This window comes from Canis lupus, chromosome 3 (genome assembly GCF_048164855.1).
Source record: "Canis lupus baileyi chromosome 3, mCanLup2.hap1, whole genome shotgun sequence".
Classification (NCBI taxonomy): Eukaryota; Metazoa; Chordata; class Mammalia; order Carnivora; family Canidae; genus Canis; species Canis lupus.
The window spans coordinates 24949097-24970577 of NC_132840.1; the positions used below are offsets into that span (position 1 = coordinate 24949097).

At 49.4% G+C, this 21481-nt stretch overlaps 1 protein-coding gene across 1 annotated transcript in view; it reads left to right on the forward strand.

Annotated features, from left to right (window-relative positions):
* SPG7 (SPG7 matrix AAA peptidase subunit, paraplegin) overlaps nt 1-21481 on the forward strand; it is a 38284-nt gene that overhangs the window by 13991 nt on the left and 2812 nt on the right. The window contains exons 5-16 of the mRNA XM_072819612.1: nt 1925-2064; nt 3462-3564; nt 4995-5120; nt 5674-5836; nt 6173-6346; nt 13819-13943; nt 14721-14823; nt 15587-15697; nt 17626-17741; nt 19683-19839; nt 20262-20428; nt 21039-21116. Of these exons, the coding sequence (XP_072675713.1) occupies nt 1925-2064; nt 3462-3564; nt 4995-5120; nt 5674-5836; nt 6173-6346; nt 13819-13943; nt 14721-14823; nt 15587-15697; nt 17626-17741; nt 19683-19839; nt 20262-20428; nt 21039-21116 (1563 nt within the window). The remainder of the gene's footprint in view (nt 1-1924; nt 2065-3461; nt 3565-4994; nt 5121-5673; nt 5837-6172; nt 6347-13818; nt 13944-14720; nt 14824-15586; nt 15698-17625; nt 17742-19682; nt 19840-20261; nt 20429-21038; nt 21117-21481) is intronic.

Consider the following 21481-nt stretch of genomic DNA (forward strand, 5'->3'; position numbering starts at 1 on the left):
TCCTTACCCTGTAACCACACTGCTGGGAGGCCCAGGAAAGATAGTGATGCGAGAATATCTTTTGAAGCATTTTTCCTGATCCTTTTCCCTAGTCATCTCTATAGTGACATTAAGAACTGTTTTATTAGTATTTTATTTTATTATTTTTTTAAGTAGGCTCCACCAGTGTGGAGGCCAGTGTGGGACTTGAACTCATGACCCTGAAATTAAGAGTGGGATGCTTAATCCACTGAGCCACCCAGGCACCCTTATTAGTATTTTTAATCCAGGGTCCCATCAAGGACCATGAATTGTATTTAGTTGTCATGTTTCTGTAGTCTCCTTTTTTTAAATGATGGGAGACTCCTTTTTTAATGATGTCCAATGTGGACTTACTCCGCTCTGGTGGAGCACGGGTGTACTCTTGGGTGTAGTGCTCTGTCCCTTACAACAGCATCAGGGTTGCTTCAGAGCATGCCCTTTTAATACCCCAGCTCCTGCTTGGGTTCTGGATAGGGCTGAGTGCCAAGCACCTTGTTTGCAGCTGGTTGTCAGTTTACAAGAGCTTGTAACTTAGTTGGGGATGACAGGCTTCTCCCGGCCCTGTGTACTAGGTTACCTGGGTGACCTTGCAGAAGCAAGTGGATGGTCCAGGCCCCAACAAAGAAAAGACATGGGAGTTGATTTGGCTTCTGGAATCAGACATTTTGCTCTTGGCACCTGGCATAAAAAGATCATTGCTAGTTTTTTCTGTTCTATTTACATGGCCAGGCAGGTGTTTGAGTGACAGAGGCATGTGTAAAGTCCAGATCAGGCGTTTAGAGGTCTATTAGGTTATTTAAGCAACTGAGGCTACCAGGTGTTCCCATGCAGACTACGATCAGTGTGTTTTGGCTGGTGGGTACCCCCATCTGCTTCTCCCATCTGGCCTGTGACCCTGTGACATGCAGCCTGGCCAGCCGCTCATTCCACAAGGAATCTTCTGAGGCTCTTAAGAGCAAGAGGAGTATCTGGTTGCTCCATGTAGATTGCACAGTGTATTTAGAAGCTGAGTATGGGACAGCTTAATTCTTTTTTTTTTTTTTTAATTTTTTCTTTTTAAATTTATTTATTCATGATAGTCACACGGAGAGAGAGAGAGAGGCAGAGACACAGGCAGAGGGAGAAGCAGGCTCCAAGCACCGGGAGCCCGATGTGGGACTCGATCCTGGGTCTCCAGGATCGCGCCCTGGGCCAAAGGCGGGCGCCAAACCGCTGCGCCACCCAGGGATCCCGGGACAGCTTAATTCTAAGAAGCATTTGGACCAGGTCCTTAGGAGAATGATACAGGACTGGTATGATGCTGTCCAGGCCAATGGAGATCATCAGAATGGCCCCTTGCTGGGTGACTCAGGTCAGCTCACAGAAAAGGGATTGGGGGACCCAGTGTGGATGTCTGGCTTGCTATGGAGCCTCCTCTCAGTGAAGCTTGTACCCCTGGAGGAGGCAGTGATGTCACTTCAAGATACTTTACCTGCTCACTCTCCCTGAGCCCTTTCTCTACCCGAGAAAGGTTTACTGAGAAAGAGAGAAATCCACCGCTGAATTTTAGATTTAGCCAACGGTCAAGCAGCAAACCTGTGTTTCTTGTCTTGGTGGGTTGCCTACAACCCAGCAAGTACCTCATGTCTGTCATGTGTCTCTGTGCTCTGCATGCACAGCTGAGGCTGGGTGATGAGTTTAAAGCATAAGGCCCACCCTCCATTTTCTTAAAATGCACCTGTTAGTGAAAGTAGAGCCAGCACATGTGTTGAGAATTTGTTGTCATTGTGATCTGGAAAAGGATTCTGAATGGCAGATAGAGGTTGCTGCCCTCTGGAGCCCTGCAGGGTGTGAATACTGTGTCTAAAGGCTGTCCTCAGCTGACCTGTTTGTCACCTGCACTGCCTCTGCTCTCTGCCCCCAGCGGCTGGCGTTGATGTACCGGATGCAGGTGGCAAACATCGACAGATTTGAGGAGAAGCTCCGAGCTGCTGAAGACATGCTAAATATTGAAGGCAAGGACAGGATTCCGGTTTCCTATAAGCGGACAGGATTCTTTGGAAAGTATGTTGGTCATTGTTTTGGCTCTTGAACTAAACCAGGCTTGTCTTTGTAATGTGATAACAAACCACAAACATCTCACACTGGCTTGGCCTACAGTAAAGCAGCCCTCGTGTGGGAGTGTAAGTGTGTGAGCCAGTGACCACACATGGTGGGGGAGGGGGCGTCCGTGGGCCTGTTGGTGAGTCTTTCACTTTGTTTAGTTGTCTCTGACAGTTCTTAATTCAGCGCATTGTGGGGCTGCCATCTTGTACAAACGGGGAAACAGAAAGGGGAGTAGCAGGGACGTCCAATAGAAATTCTTGCTTCTGGGCAGCCCCCGTGGCTCAGCGGTTTAGCGCCACCTTGAGCTCAGGGCGTGATCCTGGAGACCCGGGATCATGTCCTGCATAGGGTTCCCTGCATGGAGCCTGCTTCTCCCTCTGCCTGTGTCTCTGCCCTGCCCCCCTCATGAATAAATAAATATAAAAAAAAAGGAAAAGAAATTCTTGCTTCTGTGTGGCAGATGGAAATGGGGACCCGGTTAGGCCCCTGGGACCTGCCAGTCTCCCTTAGTGGAGCACAGTAATTCACAAGAGTCCCAGGGGTATTTAACAGCATGCTGGGGCCAACTGGCTGGAACTCATGGGCAGAGGTTCACTGTTGACTCATGGAGATATGCCCACACTCAGAAAATGTGGGATGCCAGTGACTGGCAGGCACTCCTGAAAAATGACAGGTCTCTCCTGAAGGCACAGGGCTCCAGGGCTGGTGTACTGTGGGGAATGGCAGGAGGTATGGCTGGTGCCCTAGGGTTTACTTTTTTTACTGCTCTGCTTATTTTGCCTTACAAACCAAAACTGGTGGCCTGCTTTATAATGATAATTATTATTATTTAATTCATGTATTTGAGAGAAAGAGACTGAGAGAGCATGCTTGCATGAGCAGGGGGTGGGGAGGGGCAGAGGCAGGGGCAGAGGCAGAGGCAGAGGGAGAAGCAGGCTCCCTGCTGAGCATATAGACAGACATGGGACTCGATCCCAGGACCCCAGCGTCATGACCTGAGCTGAAGGCAGATGCTTCACCAACTGAGCCATCCAGGAGTTCCTGATGGCCTACTTTTGAAAACAAAATATATCAAACATGAAAATCCGTTCTTGTTGGGCATTATTAAAAGGCTCTAGGTGACAGGGTCAGTGTGTGGGCTCCACCATGGTGAGCTGCTGTCTCTGGCCTTTACATGCTCCATGTGACAGTGGAAAAAGGATACAAAAAAGAATTGGATAAGGATACCCATTTCACAACCAGTTCTGCATACTTCTCAGAGTGGGAGTTGCTTTTCTCCTCTTTGAAGTATCGGTAACCCCTGACTTTGTGAGTTGCATCTATGAGCTGCCATGACTGCCTCTCTCTCCCGCTAGTGCCCTCTACGCCCTGGGGATGACTGCAGTGGGCCTGGCCATCCTGTGGTATGTGTTCCGTCTCGCTGGAATGACGGGAAGGGAAGGAGGACTCAGTGCTTTTGTAAGTTATGAAAATCCTGTCTCACCAAACCTGTGGTTTTAAGGTTTGTGCTTGTGCTTGCTGAATACACCTCACATATACCACAGAGTAAGTGTACAGTGAAAATTATCTTGTCATGATGGCCAGCCTGGAGCTGTGGCCTGGACAGCTAGGCTGCTTGGCTAACTGGGGGATGTACCTGAGGCCTTTCTCTCCCTGACTCCTGGGACAGCAGAGCCAAGCAAGTGTATAGGCCAGTTTATTCTGCAGTTTTTCAGGAGCTGAGCATGACTTATTTTTTGGTTTCTCCTACTAGCTAAGACACAGAAATTTTTAAAGGTTGTCTTTATGTTTTATTTTATTTAAAGATTTTATTATTTTTTTAAAGTAATCTTTACACCCATGCGAGGCTTGAACTCAAAACCCAAGCATCGCATGCTCTACTGAATGAGCCAGCCAGGCACCCCAAACATTAATATACTTTAAAAGCATTCTCCTGGGTCTTCTGGCTGGCTCAGTCAAAAGAACATGTGATGCTTGATTTTGAGGTCTTGAGTTCAGGACTCGAGTTGAAGGTACAGATTACTTAGAAAAAAAATTCTCCTATTGTGGCTTTTGTTGTCACATGAACTTTCCCTCCATGGCGTGTGGGATATGGCCAGTTAGCCCATCAGCAGAGGTGCCAGGGAGGGACCTGAAATCTGGTTGGAGCAAGTCTGCAGAGGTCACCTCCCTGGGAACCGAGACAGGTTTCTACTGAGACCAGGAGGGTTTTCCTGTCTGTAGCTAAAGACTCACACCCTTTTAATGGTGTTTCATTGTGGGACTGTGTTGTATTTTACTCAGCCAGTTTCACCAGTCTTGTATATTTGGGGCTATTTATTTTTATTGTTGTATTTAAATAGTACTGTGATAAATCCAGTGCACAAGCATCCTTTGGGTGCCCGACCATTGCCTGGTGTGCTTCCTGAGGCAGTGTTCAGCTCAAGTTTGCTCCCCTCACTGAGCGCTTTATCTTGCCTGATGGCTCTCCAGAAATTTACCATCTAACATTTCTACCAAACCTTTCCAGAGCTCAGTGTTATTACATTACTTTTATAATCAGAGTTCCACAGTACTGGGAAAAGTCGTATAGAAAAATATAGTTCATGTGCAAGAGGTGTTAAATTACATAGTTTGTATAGGGGGTGGTTTATGTGGGTTTTTTTTAAAGCCAAATTGCTAGATGCTAGATAATTTTCTGTTAATGATGCACAGTAAACATTTCCCCTTGTAAGCCTGAAAGGTGATGTTAAGTCCCATCTGTCTGAATAAGGGGAGGAGCTGTGGGAGATGAGAGCCTGGGCCAAGGGAAGGCAGGGCCCCAGGGATGCAGGCCCAGCCCGGGGGTGCTTTTCTTCCCCTTTGTGCTAGGAGTGCACAGCACCCTGCCGTTTGTTCTTTCTGCCCAGAATCAGCTTAAAATGGCTCGTTTCACAATTGTGGACGGCAAGATGGGGAAAGGAGTCAGCTTCAAAGATGTAGCAGGAATGCATGAAGCCAAACTAGAAGTCAAAGAGTTTGTGGATTATCTGAAGGTAGGTGCACGTGCCAAGCAGGAGGCAGACATGAGCTCCATTCTTTTTTTTTTAAATGTATCTTTTTTTTTTTTAAGATTTTTTATTTATTTGTTCATAGAGACACACAGAGAGAGAGAGAGAGAGGCAGAGACACAGGCAGAGGGAGAAGCAGGCACCATGCAGAGAGCCTGACGTGGGACTCAATCCAGGGTCTTCAGGATCACGCCCTAGGCTGCAGGCGGCGCTAAACCGCTGCGCCACAGGGGCTGCCCATGAGCTCCATTCTTGAGGGAAGAATTACACTAGTCAGGCAATGTGTGATGGTGCTTGCTAAGCCAGCAGTGCAGGCTGAGTGTGCAGCTAAACCAGTAGAAGGGCCAAGAGCCCATCACTGACTGCACCATGAGCCATCTGGGACACCTGGTCACTGCCGTAGCTCCCTGCTTTTCTCAGAACCACACAAACCATAGCTGATTAATGACAATACATGAGCTGATCTCCATGTGAGTCCTGTTTTAAAAATTCTCTCTGAAACACCTGTGACTTGTGTCATTATCTGCTGCTTTTCCAGAGCCCAGAGCGATTTCTTCAGCTTGGTGCCAAAGTCCCAAAAGGTGCGCTATTGCTTGGGCCCCCTGGCTGTGGAAAGACACTTCTGGCCAAGGCGGTGGCAACAGAGGCCCAGGTGCCCTTCTTGGCGATGGCAGGCCCAGAGTTTGTGGAGGTCATTGGAGGTTGGTATTGCCCGGGGGGCTGTGGACAGGTTTGCCCGACCATTTGTGCAGGATGGCTCTGTCATCACACACCCTTCCTTAGGCGGCCAGATAGATGAAGACATGGGGGACAGAGAAGAATACGTGAAATCTGTGACACATTTATGGAGAGAATTGGGTAGTGATATTCTTTGAAACCACTTCCATGCTTTGCCTGGAGAGTCCAGGGGGGTGAGCATCCACTAGGATGATCCTGTGAGACTTTGTTATCCTCAGTGGGCAGCTCTGGCCCCTGGAATAAGAGTTGGGCTCATCTCCCATTACTTGTCCAACTCCTGGTCCTCTATGTTGCCCTAGGCCTTGGCGCTGCCCGTGTGCGGAGCCTCTTCAAGGAAGCCCGGGCCCGGGCCCCCTGTATTGTATACATTGACGAGATTGATGCTGTGGGCAAGAAGCGCTCTACCACCATGTCTGGCTTCTCCAACACAGAGGAAGAGCAGACACTCAACCAACTTCTGGTGGAAATGGACGGTGGGTGCCCCACACTCCCAGCCTGCTCCTGGGCAGGGGAAGTTTTCTTCTAGATAGACCATGTGACTGGTGTGTATTGTTCTGGAACCTTGCAGTGATGCTCACAGGCATTTCATTTTCCTACAGTCACTGTTTCTCCACCATACCACTGGTCACAGGCACGGGTGTTCTCTGCACTCTCCAGTAGGTAGTAATGAGACCAGGCCAGTTTCAGAGGTGTGTGTGTTACCTTGCTGCACTCAAGAAACACAGGTTTTAATGCTAAAGAGTCAAGGTAATAGTAGCAAAGAAAGGAAAACCTGGAAGCACAAAGGTCAGGGCAGATCATGACACTGTTCTCAGTCTTAGATACACCCAGGGGATTGTATTGTGTGTGTGTCTGCTGCACAGTGAAGTAAAGGTGACATGGGGCACCTGGCTGCCCTAGTCGGTGGACTCCTGATCTTAGGGTTGTGAGTGACATGGAATGGTTTCTTTAAGATTTATAGAGCTAGCGAGAGAGAGAGCATGATGGGAGGAGGGGGTGGGATGGGAGCAGAGTTAGAGAGTATCTGCAACAGACTGCACGCTGAGCACAAAGCCCAACCTATGGCTTGATCTCAGGACCCTGAGATCATGATCTGAGCCGAAACCAAGAGTCAGACACTTAACTCACTGAGCCACCCAGGTGCCCTGAATGGTTTCTCTTTTCACTTTTGTAAGATCTTTTTTTTAATAGTGCATGTTTAATTAATTAATTAATTTTAAAGATTTTATTTACGTATTGGGCACAAGCAGGGATGGAGGGCAGAGGGAGAGGGAGAGAGAATCTCCAATAGACTCCCTCCTGAGCATGGAACCCGACACGGGGGTCAGTCTCACAACCCCAAGATCAGGACCTGAGCTGAAACTAAGAGTCAATGCTTAACCGACTCAGCCACCCCTGTATCCCTATTTATTTATTTTTTTAAAGATTTTATCTTTAAGTAATGTCTGCACCCAACATGAGGCTTAAACTCACAACCCTGAGATCAAGAGTCCCACACTTGACTGACTGAGCCTACCAGGTGCCCCTGTTTTTTATTGTAAAATATACATAACATTTTACCATTTTAACCATTTGTAAATGTTCTCTTTGGTGACATTAAGTACATTCTCATTGTACAGCTGCCGCTGCTGTCCATCTCTAGAACCTTCTCATTTTCCCTGACTGGAACTCTGTTCCCGTTAAACATGAACTCCCCAGCCCCTGGCAGCCACACACTCTCCCCGGGTCTGCGTCTTCTAGGACCCTCATGTGGGTGGACTCCTACACATTTGTCCTTCTCTGCCTCACGCAGCATAACGTCCTCTGGGTTCCTCCACACAGTAGCACGTGTTAGGACTTCCTTTTTTTTTTTTTAAGATTTTATTTATTTATTCATGAGAGAGAGAGAGAGTGGCAGAGACATAGGCAGAGAGAGAAGCAGGCTCCATGCAGGGAGCCTGATGTGGGACTCAATCCCAGGACTCCAGGATTATGCCCTGGGCTAAAGGCAGATATTCAACCACTGAGCCACCCAGGCATCCTAGGACTTCCTTTTCAGGGCTGAATAATACTCCACTGTGTGGCCAGATCCCTTGTGTCTCTCCATTCCCCGCCAACAGTGCCTCGGCTCTTGGAATGATGCTGCCTTCAACTGTGGGCACACAGATGTCCCCTGCGGGCCCAGGGTGTCAGATCCACTTTTAACTTTTCTTCAGTCAGAATTCTATCTCTGTTTTCAGTATTGCAGATGAAGGAGACAATTTTCTTTCAAAGTACTGCTGGTTCTAAGAGAACCACATAGGTGTGTTTGTTTTCCTTTTTGAAGTGCTCCTGCCATTTGGGACGGTGGGTCTTTTGGCAAGTGTGTAGATGCAGAGTTGGATTGTGTGTGAGTAATGATGAACTCTGTTTGAACCTCTCATTTTGAAATCATTTCAGACTTAGGAAGGCATTGCAGAAGCAGTCCATATGTCCCTCCATACCTTCCCCTAAGCTTCCAGGAAGGCTGGCTTGCCCAAGACCAGGGTGTGGGTGTCCTTGAGGATTGCCTCTTGTCCCACAGACATGCCTTTTCTGCTCTGAGGTCCAGTGCAGCCTTCCGTCCTATTGAATTGTCCTGTCACCTTGGTGTCCTTCAGGCTGAGAATGTTTCTACATCTTTGTTTTTGGGACTGGGACACTTTTACAGGCCTTTCCCATTAGAGGATGTCCCCACCATGAGGCCAGCACAGGAAGAGTTCAGCAGTCCCGCACCTGTCATGGTGTACTGCATGGGCACACCTCATCTCTGGTGCTGGGGTTTGCACTGGAGTGGCTGCAGGCAGCAGGGCGAGGCCTGTCCTCAAACTTTCATGTGCAGATCAGATGCAGTGGTAAATTTTGTAAGCTCCGAAAACTCTACAGATTTATTTTATTTATTTATTTATTTTTTTAAGATTTTATTTATTTATTTATTCATAGAGACCGAGAGAGAGAGGCAGAGACACAGGCAGAGGGAGAAGCAGGCATCATACAGAGAGCCTGACGTGGGACTTGATCCAGGGTCTCCAGGATCACGCCGTGGGCTGCAGGCGGCGCTAAACCGCTGTGCCACCGGGGCTGCCCAACTCTACAGATTTAAAATCAAAGTGTCTTGTCTAATCAGTCTGCAGAAAAGACTGTGTTGTAACATTGTAAGGAGAATAGTGTGCCTCTTGAGCTGTCCTGCAGACCTCTCTGTCCCATCTCTGACCCTGTTGCCTATCACTGTTTGCTTAGGAATTGTTGTAAAGAGCAAGTTTCCAGGGAAGGAAGCTTCCACAGAACTCCATGTCATTAGAAATGTGAATAGAGTGAAGCCCCGGTTCTGAACACAGCTGTGGAGACCCTCACAAGAGAAGCCTATGGGAGCACCTTCAGGCCAGATCCCAGGGAGCCACCAACCCCACCCTCCGCTTCTGGGGCAGGCACTGTACTGTACCATAGGTTTAAAGTTATCCTCTAGAGTCTCCAACTTCTAGGAAACCACACGGCAGTGTGGATTCCTTTAGACGATCTCTTAATGGTGTGCTTTCACTCTTATGGCTTTGGTGATTGCTTCTGGAGTTGGTTCTGGAGTCCTGCAGAGATTTGTAAGCCCCCCCCCCCCTCAGATTCTGATCACTAAGTCTCATAGCCCATGGGTGCCCAAGCTTGAGGTCCATCCATCCACTGAGACCAGTACAGTGTGTTTGATGAGCTTCTGCTATCAGAAATACCAGATTTTAATGATGGCTTCTGGTTGTCTGTTTAAAAGAATGGCTAGCCTCTGTGATAACTGAGTAGGCTAGGGAGAACAGGCTATTGGAGATCATCAGATGACCAGTTGGCTGTCCAAGCTTGAAGTGTCCTCAAGTTCACATTTGTCCTTTGGCTTCTGCCGATGCCAGTCTGAGCACTAGACATCAGGCATGCTCCTGGACTGGGAGGGCACTGTGGGGTTCACATCTGCCCCAGTTTCTCCAAGCTCTGATTTTCTGACATGTGCAGTGATGTTAGAGTATGTGACCTCACCTGCAACTCTGTGGCCTTCTGCGTGTGACAGCACGTTATCTTGGGTGATATGAAGGAGGTCCCACACCACTCCCACTCTGAACATGTAGCTCACGGGAAGTAACGTATCTTCTGCTTATTTTGGTTGTTTGCCCTTGAAGACTGAGACTGTATTTTTGGGCAGACTTGAGACCAGGAAGCATTTATTAATTGGCATCTTCCTCTGAGCCAGACTGCTCCACGCTGCCATGAATGGGGGTGCTTCCGGCCCATCACTAGCTAGGGCCCCAGAACTTCTGACTGAAGGCCCTTGTTGGGCTGGGCCAGCAGTGAACAGGTCCCTTTGTGTGCAGACACAGCCGGGCATTCTCAGCCCTTTAGATGTGTCTGAGGAGTCTCTGTTAGTCCTTGTGGAAGGGCACTGCTTGTTCATTGAAGTGCGGAACACGGAGCAGACACTGTGCCAGTTGTGGGAAAAGCTCACCAGGAAGAGAAACCCCCCACTCATGGGTCAGGGAGAGGCTGCGCTAGCAGACAGCCAGGCCGCATGGGATGGGCACCTGTGCAGAGAGCGCTGGGGTTCTCCCAGGCAAGTTATCCATTGACAGTCACCTTTCTCCATTTTCAGCAAAAAGAAGGCTTTGCACCAAGTACCCCTAGAGATGGAAGCCTTCACCTGAGCTTCTGTGTTAGCAGGAATTTATGGGGTCGTGAGATCTAGTCTCACGTGGAGTCATTAGAAAGTTCTAGCTGCCATCCACACGGCCTTTTCCATTTTAATCTGTAATCTGTCTTAAGTTAACTTTTGTAGAAAATGTGAGGGTTTAGTCATGGCTCATTTTTTTGCCTGTGGGTGTCTGGTTGCTCCAGCTCCATGTGTTGAAAAGGCTGTTCCTTCCTGCACTGAATTGCTTTTGTGCCTCTGCCAGCACTTGGCTGGGCATGTCCGAGAGTCTGGGCCCCCTGGTCTGCTGCCCTGGCTGACGAGGCTGCCCCTCTACCACACCACCCTGCCTTCCTCACTCAGCACAGAATCTTAGATGAAGGTGGGGTGGCTCCTTGCACTTTGTTCCTCTCAACTAAAACTGTTGCAGTAATTGTGCTTTCTTTACGTATTCCTTTTTTTTTTTTAATACTTTATTTTTCTTTGCGTTTTTTTTTTTTTAAGATTTTATTTATTTATTCATGAGACACAAAAAGAGCGACAGAGACAGGGGGAGAGGCAGGCTCCTCACAGGGAGCCGGAAGTGGGACTTAATCCCTGGTCTGGGATCATACCCTGAGCTGAAGGCAGACGCTCAACCGCTGAACCGCCCAGGCATCCCCCAACTTTTTTTTTTAAAGATTTTATTTATTTATTCATTTTCTTTGCATTTTCATGTAATTTTTAGAATAAGCTTGTCCACATCTACCAAAATATCTTGAAGCACACATACATCACAGGAGAGCTAGAATGAAGAATGGTGGCACCGCTGGATGCTAGTGAGAGCGTGGAGAGGTCAGACCCAGGTCTCCCTGAGAACCTAGATGATTCTGATTTGAATAAAACATCCAGGGAGATGTGAGCAGACACACTGCTGGTGAGAGTGTCTCTGGGAGACAAAACCAAACACATCTCCCATCTGACCCAGCCCTAGCAGTCCTGCGTGCTTATCCTGGAGAAATGTTTACACAAAACGTTTACTTATTTGTGGTAGGTAAAAACTGGAAACAAACCAGAAGTCCTCCAGTTTGTGCAGTTTTTTTTTTTTTTAAGATTATATTTATTTATTCATGAGAGACAGGCAGACACACAGGCAGAGGGAGAAGCAGGCTCTCTGAGAGGAGCCCAATGCGAGACTTAATCCCAGCACCCCGGGACCACGACCTAAGCCAAAGGTAGACGCTCAACCACTGAGCCAATCAGACGTCCCAGTGTGTGCAGTTTTTAAACTCGGGTATGTCCTATTATGGTTACCATCAAAGAGTGGAAAGCAGTGAACAACTTACACAGAACTGTTTGGATGGGTCTCGGGATGTGGTGGACCAAAAGGCCAGCCTCAGATGGCTATATGTCATCTGATGCCATTTAGACAAGACCATCAGAGTGACCAGATCCTAGAGATGGAGAACAGACTGTTGGTCCGCCGGCTGCTGTCCTGCAGCCACGGCTTCTACTTTGTCCACATGGTTTCAGTGTATGTGACCAGAAGTCTGCATTTACACAGCCTTGGCATGTGGAAGGAGGACACTTGGGAAGTCTGAGCTGGCAGTCTCAGCACATCCCCCATCCAGGGTTCATTAGAGGAGTGAAGCTGCGTCTACCCCAGGACCCTCCTTCCATGCAGCCTTTTGTGTCTGTGTCAGAGTGTGACTTTTCCTAAAACCACACTGCAGGCATATGGAGCACAGCAGCAGAAGCACTGCATGTGCTGGATGTTGCGTGTTTTTGTTTCCAGGTTATTGTAAAAGTCAGGATTATCTGCTATACTCTCTACTTGACACATGAACGGGACTGGACCTGTCATGGTGTCCTGGCTTGTCACATTCCAGCAAGAATACACAAGCACAGGAGAGTTCCTGAAGATCTCCTTGGGAGTGGGGTGTGGCCTGAGTGTCCCAGGGACTGCTGCTTGGTAACTCAGGTGTCATGTCCCAGGTGAGGTGGGTGCCCCATCCCCACCCCCCACCGCTGTATGCGCTCAGCCAGGCCCCTCTCTGCCGTCGCAGGGTCCTGGGATGGAGTAGATGGCAGTGCTGGGAGGTGGCGGTCACACCGTCAGCCTAAATCTGTAACACTTCTTTTAAATTTCACTTAAGACTTTACAGGTAGTCTTATTATTTTATTTTATTTTATTTTATTTTATTTTATTTTATTTTTTTATTTTATTAAGATTTTATTTATTTATTCATGAGAGAGACACACAGAGAGAGGCAGAGACACAGGCAGAGGGAGAAGCAGGCTCCACGCAGGGAACCCGACGTGGGACTCGATCCGGGGTCCCCAGGATCACACCCTAGGCTGAAGGCGGCGCCAAACCACTGAGCCACCCGGGCTGCCCTACAGGTAGTTTTAAATTGTACTTGTCAACATCAGCTCACTAGGGAATTTTTTTTATTAGCAAAGGATAGATCGTGGCATTTTTCTTTGTTTAATTAAGTGGGCTTCACACCCAACATGGGGCTTTGAACTCAAGACCCTGAGATTGAGCATTGCATGCTCTATCAACCAAGCCAGCCAGGTGACTCAATCCCAGGTCTCCAGGATCAGGCCCTGGACTGAAGGCGGCGCTAAACCACTGAGCCACCCGGGCTGCCCTTCCTTTCCTTTCCTCTTTCCTTTCCTTTGTCAGAGATGCAGACAGAGGGAGAAGGAGGATCCCTGCAGGGAGCCTGATGTGAGACTCGATCCCAGGAACCTGGGATCATGCCCTGAGCTGAAGGCAGTTGCTCAATCACCAGGCCACCCAGGTGCCCCTTGTACTTGCTTTTAAATTCCTGTAAGATGGGCAGCCTGGGTGGCTCGGCAATTTAGCGCCTGCATGGAGTCTGCTTCTCCCTCTATGTCTCTGCCTCTCTTTCTCTCTGTGTCTCTCATGAATAAATAAAATAAAATCTTTAAAAAAAAAATTCCTGTAAAAAACCCAGGGCCACAAACCCAGGCCACATTCTTGCCGCATCACTTTTGCCCAGAGCAGTGCACCCCCCAGGCCTGCTGGGCAGTTACCTAGGAGAAATGCAGTCCCCTAGGGTGCTGTGTGGATGGCAGTACGAGCCTCCATCTGTGTCACTGCCTCTGGGCTGACAGCCTGGGGAGGACAGGCAAATTCTTGCTCTTGTGGAGAATTTGGTCCTAGGTCAGTCCACAACTCATTCAGAGTGACCTGTCTGTCCCTTTCTCACGGATCTCAGTGGGTTCAGTCCCATTTGTGTCCTGAAAGGGGCGCTCTACCTGAAAAGCTGTCTGTCCCTCCAGGAATGGGTACCACGGACCATGTCATTGTCCTGGCATCTACCAACCGAGCTGACATTTTGGACAATGCTCTGCTGAGGCCTGGCCGACTGGATCGACATGTCTTCATTGACCTTCCCACACTGCAGGTCTGTGCTCCTGGGAGATGGTCCTTCTGGCACTTGTCTGGCCATACTTTCTTTGGCTTACCACTCTTCCTGTGGTTTTGCAGCTTGTTTTGTTCACCTGTATTTTTCTCTTTATCCCTAAACGTTGGGGCTGAGTTTTATAGCAGAATCCTTGGAGAACCTCAGAATTCTCGTCCTGACCCCCTCGAGTCTATAGATGCTCCATGGGTTTGGAGCATGAGGTATGCTGCTACCATGGGGTGGGTGGTCTCTGAGCACCACCAGCTTCCTCAGGCTTCAGAATGGATGTCTACCTTCTGCTGGCCAGGGCTTTGTAGTGCTCCAGGCAGCAGGAACCAGCAGGCAGTGATGTGCACCCCAACATGAGTGGGGAAAGAATTCGAAGCCTAAGTGTAATGGTTCATGTTCCTGTGCCACCGCCAGCAGTGTTCCTGGGTCTGATACTCAAACCATTTCTGCTCTCTAAGCAGCAGAACAGGGCTCCCCTCTGACTCTGCTTGGGGAACAGCTTTCTATCTGTGTAAGAAACATTCTAGAAATGGAATGTCTAGAAAATAGAGAATGTATCTGAAGCAAATGTTCTACAGAATAACCCTTAGATGCATCATGAACTTCATTCTGTTTCTTTCTTTTATCTTTCATTTGTGAAATGCTGCTTGAGGTCTATACTGGTCTCCTATTTGTAGGTCGGGAGTGACGACAAAGAAAGGGATCTAACAGCCAGTGGCTCCTGTTTGTGGGGCAGGAGTGAGCCCACACTGTGTCCTTTCCCTGCAGGAAAGGCGGGAAATTTTTGAGCATCACCTGAAGAGCCTGAAGCTGACCCAAGCCAGCAGCTTTTATTCCCAGCGTCTGGCGGAGCTGACGCCGGGATTCAGTGGTATGGAAGCTGGTTTTTGTCAGTCCTGAGGATGCAGGCCACCCCCACAGTGCCCTCTACCCCTTGCTCTGGGCTGCACAGCAGTGTAGCCGGGTAGGCGTGAGGTTGTGCACAGAGAGCCAGCAGCAGTAAAAGTAACCATGAGTTTCTTTGCTTTTCCTGCCCAACTTTTGCTAGACCCAACATGGTTCTGCACTGGCCCTGTGCCTGTGCCCCCCATGGGCACTCCAGGCACTGCTGCCTTCAGGACTCTGCACACGGGCTGTTTGGTGCCTTCCCAAAATTGGGCTTAGTGTGCCTGCTGCTCCCTGCCAGGTGATGCCTTCTGAGGCCTTGTGGCTGCGCATGTGTACCACTGCCCTCCTCATAGTCTGTTATTATTGAGTAGAGACATCATAAAGCAAGATGTTTTTTGTATGGCTCTCATTTTAAAGGGTAATATAAACAAAATTCCTTTTATGATTATTATTTCTTCCCTTTGGACTTTTTTTTTTTTTAATGCCCTTAACTAGAATTCTGTGGATACAGGAGAAGCTAATTTCTTGTGCATCAGTGCACATGAATTACTGGATGGAATGAAACAGCAGGTGCTGCTAAGCTGATAACAGTTGGTCAGTAAAGAGCTTAGAGGTGGCAGAAAGACGAGAACGTGCAAAGAGGATATGCTTTGTGTCTGTTCGCGGGGTGCATGGCTTCAGCCCAGGACACAAGCACCACCTTGTGCCTTCAGCCTCCTGCCCACACTCCCCTCCCCTGCGGACAGGTGCTGACATTGCCAACATCTGTAACGAGGCCGCGCTACACGCTGCAAGAGAAGGCCACACGTCGGTCCACACATTTAACTTCGAGTACGCTGTGGAACGGGTCATTGCCGGTATGAGGGGCATATTTTCAGCGGGGAACCTACATAGACGGTGGGGTGGAGGGAGCCAGGGCTACATGTCACAGGATAGAAGTGGACAGCAAGAATTATTGGACAAGAGCACAGTAGGTAAAGTATTTCTGTTTTTATAAGTCAGGTCCTTATAACATGACTTCTCCTTAGTTTAAATACCAGAAATGTGCTGAAGAGCAGACATACTCTTCAAGTAGAAATACAGAAGGATCTTGCACACCCAGATGTGAGTGGCGCTCAGCCCCTCAGCCGTGGGCAGGGCCTTGGAGCTGGCTGAAGGCCATACAGCACACCATCCCCGTTGAGGGGCCAAGGCCGCTGCTGCCTGGGGACAATCTCCTGAGAGCTCCCCTCGGTGCAGCAACAGGAGGGGTCCTGGCAGTGGGGCAGGGGTTTCTGGCAGTGTTTAACTGTCACCACTCAAAGTCAGGTCCCTGGGTTTCTGTCTGGAGAACGGGACTGAAACTAAGAGTCTCCAGAAGTTTCTGTGGCTCCTTATGTCTTGTCCTTGAGCTGGGTTCCACCCAAGATGCTGAAAAATTTTTTAAAAGATGTCTAGAGGGCAGCCCCAGTGGCGCAGTGGTTTAGCGCCGGCTGCAGCCCAGGGCGTGATCCTGGAGAACCAGGATCGAGTCCCACGTTGGGCTCCCTGCATGGAGCTTGCTTCTCCCTCTGCCTGTGTCTCTGCCTCTCTCTCTCTCTGTGTCTCTATGAATAAATAAAATAAAAAATCTTTAACAACAACAACAAAAAAGATGTCTAGAGGCACTAGCCTCGCATGTGGGTGGGGAGCACTCAGCCATGAGCCGTCCCTGCAAGGGGCTTATCCCTGTCATGGTCTAGCTGAGTTAAAATCTGGTACAGATGCCACCAGGCACCCAGGCTGCAGCTTAGGAGTCTGTGTGGACAGAAGAAACTAAAGTGGCTGTTTCTTACTACAAATTTGGTTTCATATAAGCCACTGAGTTTTACGTGGAAATTGATAAACTCACATTAACAATCAAAGCAAGAAAGAAGAAAGTATAGACCAAGCTGCACTGGCCAGAGCAGTGCTTAGACCCAGGGACCTTCTGTTCCCTGCTGGTGTGTCCTGCCTGAGCTAGAGCACTTTTATTTTTTTTTAAGATTTTTATTTATTTATTCATGAGAGACACAGAGATAGAGAGAGAGGCAGCCTCCATGCAGGGAGCCTGATGTGGAACTCGATCCCAGGACCCCAGGATCACACCCTGGGCTGAAGGCAGGTGGTTAACCGCTGAGCCACCCAGGCTTCCCTGAGCTAGAGCACATTGAGCTCAAGTGAAGCCCACCGTGCAGGGCTGTGGCCTCATGTCTAGATGCTCACATAACCAGCTCTGGTCTGATTTATAACCTTGCAGTAAATGGAGGTAGCACACACCCAAACCCAGAGCTGATCCAGGCTGTATGAAATGGGGATTTGGGGAGGTGTGGGGAACCTGGGGTGCTGAGTGAAGCCTCCCGAGTAGCACAGACAAGGTAAGTGTACAATTGAGTCACAAGGGGGAAGCGGTCACCTAGCAGGGGGCTGCAGCTTCCAGCTAGTCGGGGGAGAAGCTGCTGCGAAGCCTGGACCTCAGTGGAGACCTCATGTGAACACAGTGGCCCTGTGGGCCCCTGAGGGTGGGTACTTGTAAAGCCTGCAGGGACTAGTTTGCTCACCCTAGCATTCACAGAAGTAGAAACAAACAGAGGCCCTCCAGCACCTCTCCCCCTAATGGGGATCAGTTCTGGGTGTTGGCTCGGGGCGGAGATGCAAGAGGTGAATATCAGGGACAACACTGTTTTGATGACATAGGGTAGACCTCCGTGGGGCCACAGAGAGTACCTGGCATGCTTACAAAGGATCAGCTGTGTGCCCAAACTCAGATCCTCGTGCATTCTTTCAGGGACTGCCAAAAAGAGCAAGATCCTGTCAAAGGAAGAACAGAAGGTGGTTGCATTTCATGAGTCAGGCCATGCCCTGGTGGGCTGGTTGCTGGAGCACACTGAGGCCGTCATGAAGGTAGGTTGTCCGTGTTAGGAGGGTCTGGGGTCTCGGTAGCTCTGAGCCCTACTGGCCCTTGCACAAAGCTGACTGCCTGCCTGTTTTTGCTTGAAGAGAAAGCACAGTGTGAGGTAGACGTGGACAGGAGGTGATGGTACAGGATCTCTTTGCCCAGAAGCAAAGTGCAGGAGATCTTAAGTGGGCTCTAGTTTGGGGCATGACCATTGCAAAGTCACTGGATGACTTGAGGTCTCCCTCTGCCATCTACAGGTAATCTTGGAATTAAGAATTGCCAAGTTTATTGCCATCTTTAAAAGGGTTGATGTAATGACTCCTAACCTTAAAAATAAGTGAGCTTGGTTCACATTAAAAACAGCAGTCTTGGGCAGCCCAGGTGGCTCAGCGGTTTAGCGCCGCCTTCTTCCCAAGGCCTGATCCTGGAGACCCAGGATCGAGTCCCACATTGGGCTCCCTGTGTGGAGCCTGCTTCTCCCTCTGCCTATGTCTCTGCCTCTCTCTCTCTGTCTCTCATGAATAAATAAAAATCTTATAAATAAATAAATAAATGAATGAATGAATGAATGAATGAATAAAAAGACAGCACTCTTGTAGGCATTTGTGAACTTGGAAATTTATTTGTACCCACTGCTAATATCATAAACAACTACCCCCGGGATGTGGGTGCAGACGTAATTGTGCCCTCCACACAGACCTGACATACTGCCTGGAGAAGAGCCCCACAGGTGCTCTGGTTCCACAGTGTGGGGGGGAGCTACAGCACCGCACGTCCCCAGCACCAAACATGGGGACACATGGTGATTGCCGGCCTGCATGTTAGCGTTTCCTGTCCTTAACTTCTTTTCAGGAGAATTAGGTGCAGCCATGTAGGTGGTTAGTCTGCTTGCATCTGACGACACCCAGTTGATCAGGCCAGTCCCTTTTCTACACTCCCCAGAGGGCTGGAAGTCCAGGGTCTGGTGATCTGGGTCAAGCCAAGGCTGAAGAAGGCAGGGTTCAAGACAAATGCTTTAATGCAGTATCTCAAAAAGTAAAATAAAAATTAATATAGAAAAATTCCAAGTGAAGTTTATGTCATAATTTTAAATTTCCTTAAGATTATCACTTCATTTAGTGTCCAAAAGACACATCTGTCAGGATGAGAACCTGCTGCTCAGCAGGGAAGATGGGGCAGTTCCATTTACCGGGCCCACAGTTGTTGACAGGCATTTATGTTGTGACTTGCTACAGTGTTAGATTTGAAGTTTCCTCTCAGATGCCCAGGGCGCTGGGAGCTGGTCCTCCTGCTGCCCCTGAGGCCCCACTTGCTGCTCGTGGGGCAGGTCCTGTTCTGCCAGGGCAGCCCCCTACCCCTGTGTGCACACCTTGGTGTTGGGCCAGTGGGGAGGCAAGGGGAGTCCCCCTTGTCCTTGGTGTCCCCAAGCCAGGATCTCAAGGGACCCAAGCCATGCGATGCACCCACAGCAGCAGGGGGTGACAGGAGGATGGGGAGGGGGCATGTTTGTCCCCCGACTCCTTCTTGGTTGGCTTTACCCAAGAGGCCCTGTCTTTGCTATTGTACTTTAGGGATGCACAAGGAAGACATAGCCCAACAGCATGCATGAGCCATTCTCCCTCAAGGACAGGGTCTCTGTTAACAAAATAGGGCCAGTGCCGATTTGCTTTGACTGCTTTGAAACCCTCCAGTTAAATATGTGTCTGACCTTTCCCCACCTGCATCTTTATTTTTTTTTTCTTTTAAAGATTTTATTTATTTATTCAGAGGGAGAGGGAGATGCAGGCTCCATGCAGGGAGCCCGATGTGGGACTCGATCCTGGGTCTCCAGGATCACACCCCAGGCTGCAGGCAGCGCCAAACCGCTGCGCCACCGGGGCTGCCCCCCACCTGCATCTTTAAAGTGTGAATCCTGCCTGCTAACTCAGCCACATGACATTCTACAGGTCTCCATTGCACCACGGACAAATGCAGCACTGGGCTTTGCTCAAATGCTTCCAAGAGACCAGCACCTCTTCACCAAGGAGCAGCTGTTTGAGCGCATGTGCATGGCCTTGGGTGGCCGTGTGTCAGAGACCATCTCCTTCAACAAAGTCACTTCTGGTGAGAATCTGGCCCCTGCAGGAGTTTTCGAAGCACTTTCACACCCACTGTGCCTTTTGCATGGTAGTGGGAGAGGGAATCTGAATAGTAGGATACAAATGTATTTCTGAATGTCAACAAGTGTTCTCAAGCTATTACTTCCCTGGGATGCCCAGACAGGAAGTGGAGATGTGCCTTTCTCATTCCCAGTGACATTGTGGTTCAGTGTGATACGTGAACCTCTGCAAAACTGCTGGGGAAGTGAACCCAGATGTGCATCCCGGTAGTAACTTAGAGTTTGAAGACTTTCAAGGAACAGTAACAGGATACATCTGTACCCTGGGTCCTCGCTGTCAGGCCCAGGCCTGCGCCAGTGGGGGCCCCAGTGTGCCCTGATTTAGCACTGTCAGGAAAGCAACCCCTTTCTTGACCCCACGCTCCAGGGGCTCAGGACGACCTGAGGAAGGTCACACGCATTGCCTACTCTATGGTGAAGCAGTTTGGGATGGCACCAAGCATTGGACCCATCTCCTTTCCTGAGGTGCAGGAGGGCCTCACAGGCATTGGACGGCGCCCCTTCAGCCAGGGCCTGCAGCAGATGATGGATCATGTGAGTCTATACAATGTGTTGGGCATCAGCTCCATCCTGTCGTATGCTGGGGTTAGGAGGTGGGTCTCTCACATGCTGGCGCCATGCCCACTGCCACACTGAGCTGAGGGCCCAGCTGTGTGGTCCACATCAAAGGCATTCCAATCCTCACCTGCTGAGTGTCTGTTCTTAGGGGAGGACTTGTATGGCTCTTGGTGACATTGTCTGCGATGTGAAACCAGAAAGGAGATAGAACAAATACCTCAAATGATACAGCCAGTGCCCAATGGTCGCTGCACCTGCAGGACACGCTGCATGCTCCCCATGAGACTGGACCAGGGCAGTGTTTGGGCTGGCGCATGTGTGAGGTGGCTGCAGGCAGGGAGCACAGACATAGGCTTCCCAGCTTCAGGAGCTGGTGGGCTGGCACCTTGAGCAGGGGCATTCCCAGGGGACAGGGTAGGGGCAGGAAATGTTATTGGCAGCTGAGCCCTCCTGGCCACGGTGAGATAAAGGCTGTGTCCCTGACCCTGAGGCTCTCTCATGTGCTCTGGTGCCAGAGTCGGCCACAGGGGATGTTGTGTTTGTTGGCTACCTTCCCCATTACAGATCTGTTGTCTTTCTTTGGCAGGAAGCAAAACTGCTTGTGGCAAAGGCCTATAGGCACACAGAGAAGGTGCTGCAGGACAACCTGGACAAGCTGCAGGCGGTGAGGCTCTGGGTACCAGCCTGTCCCCCCAGAGGGCAGGCAGCCATCACTACACAGTGCTCCTCACAGGAATACACAGAGCCATAGAGAACAGGGCCACTGTGTCTAACCCAGTACAAGTGAACTCTGACATTTCTCATATCTCCTTTTTAGCTTATGAACACGACCAGCCAGTCCGTTCTATGTGGGCAGAGGAACATCAGGTTTCAGTGGTTATCACTATGTGGTCAGCTTCCCTTACTGTTTCCCAGCTCTTAAGTTTTCCTTGGAATTTTATTTTATTTATTTATTTTTTATTTTTAAATAATCTCTGTGCCAAATGTGGGGCTTGAACTCTCAACCCTGAGATCAACAGTCGCACGGTC